Raw genomic sequence first — 17842 nt, forward strand, 5'->3', positions numbered from 1 at the left:
TTTCATTACTGCTTCTCTTCTGCCCACAGTTTTTCACAAACGTTCACTTCCATTCTGTATCAGCTTGCAACAATTGGTAGGACCAGACTGGATAATATTGTTTACAAATGAGCTACGTACCATAATAAAAAAAATATTTTGTTGTCATTGTCTAATCCCCTTAAAATGATGAATTTTAGGAGATATGATTGCATGAAATAAATATTCCATTTCTTCAGATAAGTCACTTTGATCTGAAGCTCCCAAACATTAACTTTCTCCCTTTTCTTGCATCTCTTTTTATCTACAAATCTTCTCAATTCATATGACTACTCAAAAGTAATGTTTATTGAAGATATTTTTTAAGGGGCTAGGAACTTTACAAATAGTTGCCTGCCTATTTTTGCATTTGCAGTTATTGCAATTCCTTAATATAAAGTAGGCCATAAGGTTTTTAATCCACATTATAGGCTTATAGCTAGAATTTTTACACACAGATTTGAATAGTTTCTTATATTTCCTCTATTTTCTTTTTCCTGTTCTTTGCTTTTCTTTTTAATAAAACTCTTAATTCTCATTATAAATGAGTGGTGACTCAGAAAACAGAAAGGTGAAAGATTTGTTTTTTTCTAGATTTTAGTAAAGCAGGTTAAGAATATGTTGAGTTCAAAGGCATCTGAAGGTGAAGAGACAACTCACAAAGGCTGATAGTGTCCTCAGCAAAGTGGCCTTTCTCACCTACCCGCAGCTCTGAACAGCTCAGAGATACTGCACTATAAACATTGAGAGAATTTACTTACAGCTCAAATACTCACTCCTGCATAAACTTGTTTTCTTTGGCAGCTGTCAACAAAGCAGCTGTTTTCAATTACAGGCTTTATTATTACATTTTAAATTAGGTAATTAATTGATTATAAAATAGGTGTCCTCCCTTTATTGAAATGTTGAACAGCTATTCTTGCCTGAGGGCTGTCATCTACAGCATTCCTTCATATTCCTGCCTCGGAACTTTGTGAAGAAATGAGTGAGGTATGTAGCCATTTCTATTGAATGTAATTAAATTCTTCATTTGCTAGCTTATGTGACCTTGAAAATTTAAAGGACAATCCTTATGATAGTCAAAGTTTAGGTTCTAGAGCTGATGTAGCTTCATGTCCTATGCATTAGGAAAGGTGTAAGATCACTCTAATATCCAATGGTTCCCCTTCATCCATGCCCCCTCCTGCCCAGCTGTAACTCACTGTTTGCTGTTTCCATCTCTGACTGAAGCATAGACATGTTTGTTGAGATGAAAACTGGTCCCTGTAACACTTTAACAAAGTTTTAGGTCATACCTTGAGCTGACTACCTGTATAGTCTTGAATTTCATCTTATGTGTTGCTGCATTAGTCTAAGCTGCTGCTCTTTTTCAAGTTTCAAGCTGCAGTCTGTATTTAATTAGTTGCAATACTCTAGGAGTGGCTGTAAAGTCCTTTCCCATGTACAGCATAAATAAATACAGTACTGCTTGTCACTGCATCTTCATACAGAGCAAATCCGTCAGTTGTTCTTAGACTAAATTATTCTTTGACTCTAAATTAGTTGGACAGATGTAGGATGGTGAAAAAAAGACAATTTCAGAAGCATGTCTTCCTCTTTGGTACTAGGGGAATGGCAATGTATGTATTAATAACTTCAAATTGCTTTGCAAGTCAGGTGTATCAAAAGCGACTGAAATGAACTGCATGGAAACACTGATATAAGTAAGAGCAATATAGGACCTGATGTCTTTAGAGTATCCTCTTTGTAGAGGAGAATGTTCTTTGAAATGTTGAAGTAATTGTTCTGATCTCAGCCTCCATTTGAGAAAGGGTTGTTTGAAAAAAGAGCCACTGCAATTTATAACCAGAATTAGGTAATTTTACAAGTCTTCTTTTAAAAATACAATACAGAGTTTTGAAAGGAATCTGTTTTCATGCTGAGTAACCTCAGCATCACTTGGGATGCTGGAGACAGCTGTTAAGTTGTACTCTACCATGGTGGCAGCCTTGGTTTCTTGGATTATTAGTGGGTTACAACTGTTTTTGCCATTAGCTGAGAATAAACATCAGAACTTTGCTAAGCTGCCTGCTGCTGAAATGGGTGATACATCTGTAAACAGTCTGTAAACAGCAACCTGTTGCATCAGGTTGCTGAATTGTAAGCTTCAGACCCACACATACCATCTAGTTCTATTGGGTTGCTTGCTTGCTATGTGAAACTTTTACTGACATTGATAATGTCAGAGGGTTAAATCACAGGCAAATTTTGGTCATTTCCATCAAGGAAAATGCACTTCACCTTCAGAAAGGGCAGCATGATCAACAGCTTGTTTCAACATAAAAGCTGTAAATGAATTCTATTGAGGTTTGTTGCTGAAGCAAGCTCTGGAAATGTGTTTTGTCCTATTGCAAAGTTTAGCTGTACAAATGGATATTAACCTTAAAATGTGCCAACTTCCATTCATTTTGTTTCTTTAAATGAAGGACGTACTTACCTTGGAGGCATGGTAACCTCTAGTGGTCCTGTTCTAGCACATTTAAACAGCTCACATGTTGATGAAGAATCTTGCTTATTTTTCTGTGTTTCCTCAAATTACCCTCTTCATTTTTATTTTCATGTCCTGGTGCTATTGTGCAAGTAGATAGGATATATACACAGAGAATGCTGAAGATTATTATATTACATTTGTTCTTACTTACTGTTCTAGCAATTGCACCCATAAGGGCAATGCAATAAGCCTGAGGAATATGTTCAGAAACTCCTAATAGGGCTGTTATAACAACCATGGATAAATTTGTTTGATAGGACCAGTGAAAACAAGGGAGGTTTGATCTTTCCCAAAGTGAACCTACAAGGTGATGCTGATATTGGTGAGCAGGCATGCATAAGTTCTCTGTTCAAGGTGTGTTGTATAAGGCAAAGTTTTTACTCCTATGGGTAGACTGGTCATAGACAGTATTTACATTATGCATATATATAGCCTTTGAAATGTCAGTTACCACCGAGATTTAAATGTAGCCCTTAGCAGAACCAATTACTCTTAGTTCAACAGAATGATATGAAAGAAAACTAAGTGTCCCTCCATGAATACTTTTTTCCTCTTTATCTGTAATAATTTTGAATATTTAGTATGTTTGTTTTTGAAAATGGCTATACTTCAAGTAATATACAGTTTTTTGCGTTTCTCATTTTGGTAAGGATATTGACAAAAGTTAAAAAAATTCTTCTCCAAATGGATCAATATTTTAATCTATTAATATTTCATATTCCTTTTGACTTTGATCATTCCTTTGCAGAAAGATGCAGTCTCTGGAACAATATGTATGCATGTATATGCATCATAATATATGCATGATAGATTTTTGATTGCATGAGCACCCATCCTGGAAAAAGCCTGATTAGTAGTCAAAAGCCTGATTAGTAGCCAAAGGAGGCATGAAGCCTCCTTCTTTTCAGAAACTATAAATGATGATAAAAATAAAAACTCTCTAAATAATATATATAATCTGTAGCTTGGATACAGGAAGCTAAAAATATAGTTAACTGAAACTCAGAGTCTGTTGTTGCAGTATATAGTAAGTAGCTTAGTAGGGAAAATGGACAATAAAGGAGGTATAAACAGCCTGGAACTTCCAGACAGTAATGTCATCTCTAGCATTGGCTCTGCCTTTAAAGTAGCCAGCTGGGATTGGAAAAATGGTCTAGAAAAATGGAAATCATATAGAATGAAGTCTATATATACAAAACCCAATAATACAATCAGTCAAATGAATACTGCTGAAGTCTGAAGTTCTAATTTACTTAATACCCTTGGAGGAAAGATAAATAGAAGTGTGATGTCTTTATTATTTAGCAGCCTTAAGATATTTGGGCTGTCAGTCATTGAATCAATCGAGCTCACACCAAGCATTACCAAAAATCATTACCATCTACTGACTTTCCAATGAAATGGTCTTTGTGTTATTTGTGAGACTCAATCTCTGAAACATTGCAGCCATGCTTTTCAAACTTGAAATTGCAAGTCATTCCAGCTAAAAGGTCAGAGCTTTTTCTGATTGAATTGTGCATAGATATTTGCTTGACAAGGCAAAATAAAATCATGTTATCCAAAGAAAATATTATAACCTGGGTTTTTTCCACTAATCTCTTTTGTAGTGGAAAATTTTGCATTTAAAGGCTGCTGAGTTCTGTCCTTTTGACTCCCTCTTCATTCTTTTGAAATGCAATTACTGTTCAATGAAATGTTATTGTGCTATCCTATTTTTACAGCTGCTCTCTGATGTACTGTACAGGGCTGTAGTTAATGTTGCTAAATTTTCTTCCTATATCAATTTATCAACATTTTATAATGAAGTCAAATGCACGAATCATAGTAATTTTTGTGTGTTGTTTTGCAAACACAGGACAATATCTGCAAAGACACATCACCAGGCAAATGACTGCAATATATTTGAAGGAATGGTCTGCCATGGAGTTCCAGTTGCGACAGTTTCTAGAGGCAAAGTGGTTTATGAAGGTGGAGTTTTCAATGTCACAGCAGGAGAAGGCAAATACGTCTCCCGTCCACCATTCCCTCCATATGTCTACCAACGAGTCAGACAGCGGGAACAGGTTAATTAAACTAATAAATCTCTGAAATGCCTTGTACAGCATGAGGATAACTAGCTCTTGAGAAAAGAAGTTTGGGGATTCAATGGTAATTTTCCTTACTAATCAAAATATGCCAAGGTGGGAGGAAAGGAAACGAAGGACCCAAATTTTATTGCTCTTTATATTACAGAAAAATATTGTAGACTAGTTCCTGCTCTTACAGTAGTCTGTCCAGCTCATGAACTAAGCCTCAGTACATTTAAAAATAAGCATGTCCTACTTGCAGTCAAAGTGGACAAAGCTTTGCTTCTGGGTAATCTGCTACATTTCATCACTGATTTCACTGAAAATCAGAGAGCCCAAATTTCATATGGAGGAAGAAATTTTGCACCAAGGAAGAAATAAAAAATCTTCTAATTATTTCATGTATCAGATATTTTGATATAAACCCTGCAGACCACTGAACATTTTGCTGTGTTCCAGCAAGAATGTGTTAAAACAGAATATCTGCAAAGGGCACTGCTGGGCCAAGCAAGTAGCTCTGTTTAGGCTTTTGTTTTCTTCTATTTTTTAAAGAGAAATATTTCAAATACATAAAGATTGGATTTTCAGTGCCTATTTACTGTGCAAGCATCCATGGTGCTTTTGCATCCTTAGTGTACTGTGAATAGTAAAGCACACTGAACAAGTACATTTTAAAATCACCACCTCAATCAGTGGGATTCATTGCAGGATCTAAAAGCTGAGTCCGTGTGAAATAAGGCCCAGTGAAATGCCTCCAAAATAATTTTGTATATTTCCTTTTTTTCTGTTGTCTTGATGGACTGAGAAGGGCACGTGAAAGTGGCTGAAGGATGCTTTCGTCCAAAGAACACAATTTCACAGCATGTAGTGAGCTGTCTGCATGTTCATACATACAATACAATATCAAAAGCAAACTAAACTGAAATTTATAAGAAATTTGATAATTACACAATTCTGAAAGACTTCCATGAATATAGTGGTTACCATTTCCGATCAAAGCTAGAGAGAATTTCCCCTTAACCCAAATATCAATTGCAGCATGTCTTCAGAAGTGATTTTTCAACCAGCTCAGCCTCCTGCAGCCAGCAACTGGAATAGTGAGTGATAGATATCTACACAAGGCAGAATTTGCTTTGTTTCATTGATATTTATTTACCTCTCTTACCTGATATATTAAAAACATCACTGGAAAAAGTGAATACTCTAACAAATAGAAGAATCCATAAAATGAGGTGGCACATGTTGTTTCTTAAAAATGGATTTAGAATTGGATTGCTGCAGTGTTGAGCAGATTTAGCCATCATCTCCTGATGAAAGCTGAGAACTGAACAGTTTAATCCCAGTGCAAGAGATCTTTCCCAGAGAGAAGTTAGATGAAATTATTGGGATGCATTTCATAGAAAAACAGATTATCATAAGACTTCCATTTCAATTTTGTCCGATTAGTAATTGCAAGAGAAGACAAAATAGTGAAAGATTTAAAATATTTTATTGCAGGTATGTCAGCCTGTTCCTGTCAAGAGGGCACCCTATACAGGCACGGTCGCAGGAACACCTGTCACACAAAAATAACAGGCTCATTCCTCAGTTTTGGCTGTTACAGGTAACCATCTCTTTTTCTTAGTAAAGACTACTTATTGCTTCTCTGAAACTTCAAGAAAACAAAAGGGTAGCAGGCTGTTTATCTGGTGAAAGGCTTGTCTGAAATAAGCCCTCTCAGAAGCTAAGTTGTCTTGGTATCTGTAAATTCGACAAAAAGGTCTGGCATCCCAGGCATGGAGAACCTCATTTTGATTGGAGCCTTATTTAAAAAGTTCGACTGAAAGAAACTGATAAGTTTACCTCTAGACTGAGACATGGGTATGAAGGCCCATACAAAACCTGGGTTCAGTTAGTAACAAGAGTACAAAATGAAGCATGACTGTTTGACTTGCAAATTTACAAACAGCTTGATGTGAAAAATTAAATTTGTTATTGTCCCTGTGTTACAGACAATAACCCCCCAACAAATGTGCTGTTTGGGTTAAACTGACAGATTTGTTTTGCAGAAACAAAAGCTGTCTTCACAGAAAGAGAAGGCTCCAGGGAGACCTTAGAGCAGCCTTTCAGTGCCTAAAGAAAGCCTATAAGAGAGATGGAGTGGGATTTTTTTTACAAGGACATGGAGTAGATGGACAAGGTAGAATGGCATTACACTGAAAGAGAGAGTAGATTTAGATTAGATATTAGGAAGAAATTCTTTACTGTGTAGTTGGTAAGGAACTGGAACTAGTTATCCAGAAAATTTGTGGATGCCCCATCTGTGGAAGTGTTCAAGGCCAAGCTGGATGGGGATCTGAGCAGCCTGGTTTAATGGAAGGCATCCCTGCCCATGGCAGAGGGGCTGGAACTAGATGATCTTTAAGCTTCCTTCCAGCCTACACCATTCTGTGATTCCACAAATAAAGGTGCTGCAGGCAGTGCCAGCAGTGTTTGAATTAGTGTGAGCTCATCACTGCTAACAGGAGTAACACCCAGCATCTCCCTTTCCCTCCTCTGCAGTGTTCACAGTGTGTAACTTGGTATTGACAGTCCTTGTATGTGCCCTGGTGCTTGGCAGATCTTTCTGTGAGCAGAAATCAATTAGCTCCGTTTTCTGGGTTAGTTTTCTGTTGCCTTGGTGAGTTGAAGTGTCTCTTAGAAAAGCCAAGGAAAGACCCGTGCAGTGCAGCATATGAGTGGGGTGAGGCACTGGGAACAAGGACTAGTGACAGCACCACACTCTTCAGCTGTTCAACAGGCAGAGGAAATGCTTCAGGAAAAGGTGAAAACCAGGCAGGTCCTTCAGGAGGCACAGTCGGGCCATGCTGCTGCTCTGTGCCAGCTGCAGCTGAAATGGTGTCTGCTACAGCAGGGGAGTGGATTAGTGTGGGCAGGGGGAACAGTGAGTGGCAGGAAGCATGCCAAAATCCAAGCTGAAGTTTTGGGTGTGTATGTGTTTCAACAGTGTTTCAACTAGTTTGGGAAATGATTTCCCAATAGGTGAACAGAAAGCCCCAGTTTTTACCTTAGATAAAATGAGTCTGTTCTTAGTGCTAATTAATATGGGACAGGAACAGACCTGCTATGGTAGGAGGGTGAAATTAACTTTATCATATTTCATGATATCATTCTTTAAAGCTACCTTACAGTGAACCTCATCCAGGGCATCAGTAGCAGCAACAGAGTGCAGTATCCTATTTGTTTTTCTCTGTCCTAGGGGAAAAGCTTTTCTAATAGAGAGGACTAAAGGCTAAAGCTTCAGCAGAGTGAGGGAGCAATAATCATTCTTTCTAGCTCCTAGCACTCCTTCTCCATTATTACCTCTGAGTGACAAATTGCAAAGAAGAGATTTTCTTTTGAAAGATGATATTGCATTGTCTTTTTCTCCTCTGTAGATAAAAGCAAATGAAAATGACCTTGCTGCCCCCACCAGCAGTTCCTTCTGGGTCCAGCAATCCATCCACAATCAACTTCTCAAGAGCCAACATGAAACAATAGTAACCAATAAGCATTATACTTGGTTTCCTTTATAAAATTGTCATTGAAATTTATCTTTAAAAATACTTTTGCTGTAAGAATTGGAAAATTCTTGTTGGAAAATGGAGTAATAATTTAAAAACCTTACAGTTGTAATGTGGCAACAGTGCTGTGCATTCTTAAAATCTTGTAAGTTTTGGGATGGTATTTCTTAATGTTTATCTTTAGAAGGTATCAGCTACCCAGTAAAGTAAAAACAATGAACAGTGGTGTTTAAGAACATTTTTTAAACTCCTGCTCCGTTGGGTCCCAGAAGATGAATCCTAATCCATTAATTTTATATGTTAGGAAGATCTCTGTTGTGCTTGGCAATGCAGAGAATTCTGAGAGCAAATGCTGGATTTTATTTTTTTAATTTTCCCTATCTGGAAGGGGTCAGTACAGAAAAATGCTTATTCAGAAGACTCACTGTTTTGGAGCTGCTGCCCCATCTCTATGTTACTATCTTTAAAGAACTGTATATACTTTGTCCCTGCCAACTGCACAAGCTTTTTTTTGGTGGGTTCAGCTATTTCCTTTGTTGAGAAACAAGGGAAAATGGCAAACCTATGCCAACCATACTTGTGAACTCACCTACAATAATAATAGTTTGTGTTCTGGTTTTATGGAGACACAATCATCACCTAAAGGCTTATGAATTGAGATCACCAGAGTAAAACTATTATGCATTAGTATAAAAAAAACCCTTTTAACTGAAAATTAGGTTTTCCCCAATGTAACTAATACTTTGGTTTTTGTAGGATAGGATTCTTAATTAAAAAAAAAATCTCTTTTGCTCAATTTATCTAATTCCCATTTTCAGAGGTTGTAGTACTTTCAGAAGCACTCTTCTGCTACCATGTCTAGAGAAATTTTGATTTGGAGAACTGGAATGTTGTTTAAAGTTGCACTTTCTTATGTAATAGCTCTTTTTAAGCAGCTGCCACTGGGAAAAATTTGAGAGTATCATGGGCTAATCTCAGCTGGCAGCTAAGTACCACACAGACATTTGCTTAATCCCCCCCCACCATGTAGGCAGGGAAGAGAATCAGAAGGGTAAAAGTTATAAAACTCTTAGGTTGGGATAAAGACGGTTTAAATGGTAAAGAAAAAGCCATGCCTACGAGCAGAGCAAAACACGAAATTCACTCTCCATTGTCAGGCAGGAGCTCAGGCATCCCTAGGAAAGCACTCTGAATGTTCCCCTTGCTTCCTCCCCCAGTTTTACCTGCTGAGCATGAGCATATGGCCTGGAGTGTTCCTGGGGTCAGTTGAGGTCAGCTCTCCTGGCTGTGTCCCATCCCATCTCCCTGTGCATGCCAACCCGTTGCTGATGGAAGGGGTGAGAAACAGAAAAGGCCTTGATGCTGTGTGAGCATTGCTCATTGATAATGAAAATATCCTTGAATTACCAATTCTGTTGCCAGCACAAATCCAAAACATAACCCCACACTAGCCACTGGGAAGAAAATTAACTCTACCCCAGCCAAAAACACCACAGAGAGAAATGAGGCCAACACAAAATCACCTGTAGAGTTGGCTGTCCTATGTGTATAAGCAACGTAACCTGTACTGTGCAACCCACAGGCCAAACAGGCACAGGAAGTGCTGCTTATTTTAAGACACATTAAACATATTAAGTACACATTAAACATATGATAATTAATATTATTTTTGACTGTGGAAAGCAGACTTGCAGTTTCTGCTATATTCATAGGCATACAGTGATGTATGAGCTTTTATAAAAAATAAACTCCTATTAGGGCAGTAGTTCTTGTGTCTCTAAACAGAAAAAGAGGGTTTTCCTTGTAGGATGATTGAGGATAGTCATGGATATGGTTGAGAAATTCCCGTTTCTCAGGTTTATCTTTGGGGTGGCAGAGCAGCAGAACCAACAATCCAGCACTATTATAAGGAAACAGAGTTCACTGCTCAGTACAGACTTCTGTACTGTCACATTCTGCATCTCAGTTTGTTGTCCAGTCTCCCTTTACAATCAACAGAGAAAGAGATACTTCTGCAACTGTTTTTTTTTGTCTCTGCATCAAGATCTCACATAAGTTAGATAAACCTGTCTGGAGCTGTTCTTTGGGATGAGGGGGGGCAGTTTTCTTGCAATGCTGGTTTGTCTCCATTGATTATCTCCAAAGTCTGTGTAACTGTGGTGCAGGCTTCTACTCTGCAGCTGCCTTCCACTCAGCCCATCTTTGCCTCTCAGAACTGGAACTTCCTTGTATGAAAGGTCCCTGTCTTTTCTTATGTTTTGGCTCATCAACAGTGCAGGTCAACCACAAACCCATTCTTCCTAATTAATCTTTTGCTACATTGGAAGAAGAGCAGAAATTTGATAACAATAATCTCCAAACTATGAACATGTATTTTCTATGGAAAAATGTATAATTCCCTATGTTTGTACTTTAAGAAATACCTACTTTTTAATTCCAGTGAGTCTTAACTATTGTGCAGATGAAAGAAATTACTTGCATATTGTGAACTGAGATTTGCACCAAATAATCTGCTGTATTTTTGCATCCTTGTGAACAACAAGCTATTGAGGCTGTCAGGTTTGTTATATTTATGAATATTTGTTTTGCCATGACACGTGCTGGCCCTAGTACCCGAATCCTGCCCCAAGCCACAAGGTTCCAAGTAATAGCCTTTGAGGAGCTGTGTGACATCAAAAGAATTTCAACTGTGCTGTTTAGCCACTCCTACTAATGTTGAAACTGTCAGATTGCAAATCTCTGTCATCCTTGTTCTTTTTCCCCTTACATGGGCTAGGCTGTAATGTTGGGATCTTCATAGGGATGTAATTTTGGGACTGCCCAGGTCTCCATTCTGAAACATCAGCAAGGAGTTGATAGCAGAGCCAAAATAGTAGCATGGGATTTTTTTTAGTGGGCATATAGTTTGGGATTCAATGGGATTACAGTTATGTCAGCACAGGTCCTGAACTGGAGCACTGGAAGAAGCACTGACTGGACTTTCAGTTGTATCTCAGTCTCTAGACCTTGACAAGACTTCTGAATTCATTCTATAATCCATCCTTGAGCTATCACTTCCTCATTACATTCTCAAGTCACTGCTCTGTCTGTTCTATAAATGTCTTGCTAAGACAACAGATGCCACACACCAGGTTGGAAAGGTGGTTTAGAGATGACTTCTGCAGCCCACAGTTGTCCTGAACCTTTCATGGGAAAGCAAGACAAAAATTGCTTTCCCAGATGTTTGAATATTATCTTTTTTAGCCATAAATCCTCAGGCTTCTCCACCCCCTACTGAGAAAAAGGTTTGCTTGCTTTGACTCTTCCTTCAGTCTGTTGGTCACTCTGATTGCTTTGAGAGGGGATACTGCAGCATTAAACGCCTTTTTCTCTGGAGCAGTGTCTGTGCAGAGGAGCCAAGGAACTGTTTTGTCAAGGCCAAAACACAGAACATCCTTTTGTTGCTTAGCACTCCTTGGAATGCTACTGGTTTCCATCTCTATTGTATGGAAAGGTTTGTCATCACAGGTCCCCAGCCAGGTAATAATTAGCATTGAGTCCATGATTCCAGAAAGCTGATCAAATATTCTATTCTATTCTATTCTATTCTATTCTATTCTATTCTATTCTATTCTATTCTATTCTATTCTATTCTATTCCATTCCATTCCATTCCATTCCATTCCATTCCATTCCATTCTATTTATTAAGAGACTCATCCCCTTACAGACAGTCCAATACAGCTTTTACCTAATTCGTCAATCAATCCAAACACCATCCAATTAAGAAATCACCCTTTGGTAAGCAAATCTTCATAACACATTTCACATGTGCACAACAACTGGTGCAGCAAGTGGAGATAAGAATTGTTTATCATTTTTTTTTTCTGACCTTCTCACAGTCTTCCCCAGGAAAATACCTGGGGAAGTCATGCCTGCTACTCTCTATGGAGAGAGCTGCAGCTACAAAGCTAAAGATTCAAACACTTTGTTAAAGTAAGGAAAATATTCTGTTAACCATATTTTCATCTCTCTCCCCACCCAGACAGAAATTTGGGCTCTTTAGTATTCTATTGTCCCCAGTGATATGGATTCCAGAGGCAGGAGCAGAAAAGCAGTTTGGGAGATCAGATCTGCACAAAGTGCTTTCATCACCATCATTTGCCAGAGCAAGCCTCATATGGACGGTCTGTGCTTATTGCTGGCACTGAGCTCGCCACCCGTGACACCCACGGCTGCGGTGTGAGCACCCACACCTGCAGCACTTCTCTCCTCAGCTGGAGCATCCCGGCTGGGGCTCTGCAGAGCAGCAGTCCCCGGCCCTGTGGCTGCGCTGGGCCACTGGAGGGCAGGGGAGGTACGAGGCATCAGCCGAGAAAGGAGGAGGAGGAAGGCACTGCCATGCACAGCAGCACCCGTGAAACGCGCTCACGGCTGGAAATCCGTGCCCCTAGAGCCGACAGAAACATCCCTGTTTCCAGGCTTTGTTTTATCAGCAGCAGAGAGTGATCCTTTGATCCTTACTCTCCACTTTTGCGAGGTAAAACAGAATTAGAGGAAAAGCTTTGATTATCCATTTATTTTTTAACTGCATCTCTGGGCTATTTAAACTGGGATGAAAGCAGCGAGTCAATGTGATAATATTGACAGAGCAGAGATCACGGTGACAGCAGTTGTAACCCAGCACCTTCTGCACACCCAGCTGCTCACATGAAATGCTGCAATGAAACCAGCACAGAGGAAAAGAAGCCTTTAGCTTGGCTTGGCTTTACAAGCCAGCCAGGTTTGGGGTCTGGGGTGCTGATAAGGAGAGGTCCATAAACGCAGCTGCTGAAAGGAAATGTCCTTGTTTGTCAGGAGGGTCAGGAGCACTAGCATGTCTCTCTGAATTACCTTCACAAGACAATCAGGTCAGCCTTTCATTAATTTTACAAACCAGATTTGATCCAATTGGAGGATTTTCTTACAGTAAATCGAACAGCTCCTCCACCAGTGAAGGATGTTTAAAAAGGAAGTTGAGTTCTGCTGTGAGCTGAGAGAAGGACAGGGATGACTGAGTCAAAAGTCAAATCCAAATTTCTCAGACTCTTGTTCTTAGTGCTGAATGTGTTCCTGACAAGTCCTAGAGAATCATTTAGAGACATAACCCAGTAGCATGATATTAATAGACATAAAAAATTATATTACACCAACAAATGAATAAAACTCCTTCCTTTCAACTGCACCTATAGTTCCCTTGTGCTCAGCAGAAAGAGAAGCATTGTATGCTCTTATGTATGAGAAAGAATGATCTGTTGGAGGTGAAGAAAACATACTAAAAGAGGAAAGAAGACTATGAAGGCAAGAAGAGGAACAGAAATAATTGTGGGTAGAACACTGTTGTTATATTGTAATTCATCGACTTTGTTTTTTAAGAAATAGGAACAACTGAATCCTGTGGTTGAGCGTTATGGTTAGCAGAGAAGCCAAGGAAATAGCTGAACAACTTGCAGAGGAGACAGCTGAAGATAAACAAACCCTAGACTTCCCCTGCTCATATGACATAAAGAAATGGAAGAAACTAAAAAGAAAATAACGTCTAGAGAGAAAGAGAAGTGTGTCTCTGTGTAATTTCAGGGGAGTGACAGACCTGCCTTTTCATCTGTACAGCTACAGAAAGACACTGGGCAACTGAAGGAATAGGTCTAGTACTGTAGGTCAGGGTAAGAACTGTCCTGTTGCTGAGATAAAACTCCATACCTTTGAGGCATAGAAGGAAGATTTGATTTATTAAAAAATTCTTTTGAAAAAAGGTGCAGAATGTGCCATTTTCCCTGATAAACCAGGTTTAGGGAGATGGGGGGAGAGCAAACTTATCTCTTTTTTACCTGCCATTTGGGTCATGTTCAGCATACAGGTATGCATGTGTATGACCACAAACAAAGTGTGCATTAGTCCACTCATATGTGACTCTTTTCTGAGTGTAATTGTAACAATATTTGTCAGGTGGCACACTTGATACTAGCACAGCATATTCACAAATTAAAACAAGATTTTGCTGTGCATATCTAGTATTTTTCCTGAAATGTGCTGTGTTAAAATCAATACTCACAACATGGCTGAGTCTGTTGGGCAGCTCTAGAGATATCTGCTCCAGCTTTGCTGCTCTGAGGTGCTCAGAGCTATGTCTAGTGGCTTTTAAGTATCCCCAAGGCTGAGGATTCCATAACCTCTCTGGGCCTCCCATTCCAGTGTTTGACCACCCTCACAGTAAAAAAGTTTTCTTGTGTTTCAGTGATACCAGTCAGCTTCCTGGCCTTTATGTTTGGAAGCAGCTACCAGGGGAAAATTTTCTATCACCTTCCCACAGATTGAGATGAGTCTGATAAATTTGTAGTTTCTCAGATTTTCCTTCTTGCCCTGCTTGAAAATGGGAGTGACATGTCCTTCCTTCCAGTTGTCCGTAATGCCTCCTGATCACCAAGATGTTTTACAAAAAAATCAAGATACCTTTCAGTGACATCAACCAGCACCCTCAATAGCCATGGATACCTCTCCTCATGTCTCATAGTGTTTGAGTGCTCCTGTGTGTTTGAATCATCTTTAACTACAAGGGGTAAGTCTTCCTTGCTCCAGCCTTTCCTTCAGGTGTGAGAGGTCTATGGCTAAAGACCAGTCTTACCTGCAAAGACCAAGACAAAGGAATACCTTGGGCTTTCCCATGTCTTCTGTCACTGGTAGTGAGGTCAAGCATCTAGGTAAAATATTTACCAGAACTGAACGTGTTTTACAGAATTACAGTTAGTTGCCCCAGAAGGATTGGTTTTTATCAGTTTTAAGGGCAAACTAAGCAATGTTTAATTGTCCTGACAGTTAGTGGGGTGAGCATCCACATTCAACATTGGCTGAATTTCCTTAAGTAACTGATAAATGCAGAAATGGCACTGTCCTGAGAGTGTACTGTGGAACTCAAAATCCTAACAGATTTAGGCATCTCTCCCAAAGATACACCAGCATCTGAGTAATTTTGGTGAACCATTCCCATGGGCTGCAAAGCTTTTATGTGCTCCTCATAGAACAACAGAGTGAAAAGGTATTCTGAGTGGCAGCACCATCAAACAGGACATGCAAGAAACTCCAAACCAAAGTTTTCCTCCTGATGATAAGTGCATGTTGTTCTGTGATAGTGCTGTCAATCAGATTTGCCCCTATATTGGGGCTTCTCACCAGCTTGTCCTTTGGGATTGAAAGGAGCACATCCAGCTCCTGCCTGCAACTAGTCAGAACTCAGCCAAAAATATTTAGCCCTTATTGACCTGCAACTCTTCCCCTTTCATCTGCAATGATAACAAGAGTGCAATCCTCTTATCAATAGTACCTGGATAGCTATTCTGTTTTGGGTCCAAATTTAGAGCAACCTTCTAAATGCTTCTCTCACCAGAATGCTTCTTGCTACTGGTGCTTGACGGTAGCACCTAAAATGCAAGCTGACATTCTGCTACTATTCAGGGCTGTCCCACTTTAGCAAAAAGGACACAGTCAGGCCTCTCAGAGACATTCAGCACAACCCTCAATAATGAATGGCTTTAGTCCAGCACTGTTTCCAGAGACAAATTGTTGTTACACCACCAACCTGAACCACCTGCATGCATGAGACTTTGCAAGGCCCAAAGAAAAGCAGTCTTTGTATTTTTCAGTGGCTTAAGTGCAAAAAACTTCTGACACTTGCTACTGGAGAGTTTTAAGTCTTAATTCATTCAGATAACAGAGACATTGATCAATGGCTGTTCTGAAACCATGCATGTATTATAGAGGAAGAGAGCAGAATTTCCTATTAATCAGACTAAAAAGGGAAGTTGGCTGTGGGTGCAAATCAGAAATACACTGCCTGTTGGGTACATTTTTTAGCTCTACATTAAATCTCTAAAGCTACATAAGTCATTCCTACGTCTTTAGGTGTTTTGCATTTGCTCTTGTATCATATGAAGGTCACATCAGCAATGTTGGTTGAATAGGTGAAGCACTTCAGTATTGGCTCCATTTAATTGAATTGAAGTAATTGGTGCTTATGCAACATGATTAGGCCCATTATTGTCCCTTCTGCAAATTTTCTCAGTCTGCAAGATCTGAAACGTTGTTCACCTCTACTAACATGCCTCATCCTTTCACGATACCTTGTTTGCCCCCACAGAACCTGATTCCTCTCCATCCTAGCTCCTGTGACCATTCTCACTTCCACCTGTTACCTGACCTTTGGTGTCATGGTTTAGGCCTGGCACAGAGCCAGTGCCCCCATGAGAATACCCTCTCCCTGGTGTCTGCTGTGAGATGTGACCAGGAATAAGCAAAGCAGGCTCCAGCTTAGAAATAAAGAAAACTTTATTAACTAAACTACAAGAAAAGAAGAAAAAACTGTAAGGGAAAAGAAAAAAAAATGAAAACCTTACAGAAGCACCTTCCTCCCCCCCCCCACCAAAATTTCCCAATGCAATGCATTCCCCCAAATCACCAACTCTCAGTCTGGCACCACCCTTTAGAATACTCAATCCTCAGTTCATGAAGAGGAGAGGAGTCTTTCTCACACCATAGGCTTCCTCTGGAAACACATTGAAGCCTCGTGTGCTTCCATGTCACTCAGCACCGCCTGGAAAGTCCTTTTGCCGCTTGTGACATCTTCCTTCCATGCCCAGTGCTCCCACCACTGTGCATGGACCAGAGCTGCTTTTAGGGTTGTCTTTCAAGGATGCCTTGTCTCACTCCAAAAAAGGCACAGTCTCTGCTTTGGGACATCTGTTCCCCCCATTTTTTTCACCCCCTGGGGCCGAGGGGTACCCACACTGAACCCTCCCGGTTTTGAGGCACTACCTCCCCATAAATGCAGTCTCTGTGTCACAGGAAAAAAATGGTTCAGTCTACGGCCACACAAGAAAAGTCCAGCCAAAAGGCCACTCCATCATCTCTCCCCCCACTCAAGAGTCTTCTCCACTTCCCTCACGCCTAGTCCTTGTTATCTCATCCCTTATCTCTCTTCTTATCCAGCTCCAGGAGGATCAGCATTTTGCAAGGTGTCAATCATGTAAGAAAGGGTTAAAAATTCCAGTCTCTGCCTGTCCCAGAGCTCCGGAACTCCCATGCTGCCCTGCCGGGCACCTTCTCACTGCACTCCCCCCTTCTCCTCCTCGGCTGGCCGCTATCACATTCCGTCACTGGCTCTCCCTCTCTCTCTCCGGGGGTTGGGGGAGAGTGGCTGCCCGATGCCTCCTGGGGCTCCTCCACCCTTCCATCCTCAAGGGCCTCCTCACCCCCCATCTCTGTCCAGGCCCGGGCCTACCGCATGGCTGCCCTTCCCCCGCCCAGCAGCAGCGGCTGGACAGGGGAGGGAGATCCGACCTCTTTGCTTCGAAGTCCTAAGAGAGCCTCCCAGGGCTGAAGCTCTGGTTTTTAACCCCTCTGTGTTCTCAGAGGTGTGTCCGAACTGCACTGGACACACCAGGTGCCAGTATCAAAATCTGAGCACCCATTGGTTTGACCACAGCATCCCAGAATTCCCACTTCTTCCTGGTCAAATCAGCACATTTGTTAATCACCTCTCATGATTACCAAAGGCATTGAACGATCTGCACTAATGATACAGTCTATAGATATGTGGAATTGGGGACTAAGACCAAGTAAGGAATTCTGGGTGGGAGACTAGATAGGAGACTAGAAACTCGGGATGGCAAAGATCCAG

At 40.4% G+C, this 17842-nt stretch overlaps 1 protein-coding gene across 1 annotated transcript in view; it reads left to right on the forward strand.

Annotated features, from left to right (window-relative positions):
• The window catches only part of DPYS (dihydropyrimidinase), a 28839-nt gene extending 22623 nt beyond the window's left edge, over positions 1–6216 (forward strand). Inside the window, exons 8-9 of the mRNA XM_005479440.3 lie at positions 4404–4611; positions 6112–6216. Of these exons, the coding sequence (XP_005479497.1) occupies positions 4404–4611; positions 6112–6186 (283 nt within the window). The 3' untranslated portion in view covers positions 6187–6216. The remainder of the gene's footprint in view (positions 1–4403; positions 4612–6111) is intronic.
• The last annotated feature ends 11626 nt before the right edge of the window (positions 6217–17842 follow it).

Source organism: Zonotrichia albicollis, chromosome 1, assembly GCF_047830755.1.
Source record: "Zonotrichia albicollis isolate bZonAlb1 chromosome 1, bZonAlb1.hap1, whole genome shotgun sequence".
NCBI classification, from domain to species: domain Eukaryota; kingdom Metazoa; phylum Chordata; class Aves; order Passeriformes; family Passerellidae; genus Zonotrichia; species Zonotrichia albicollis.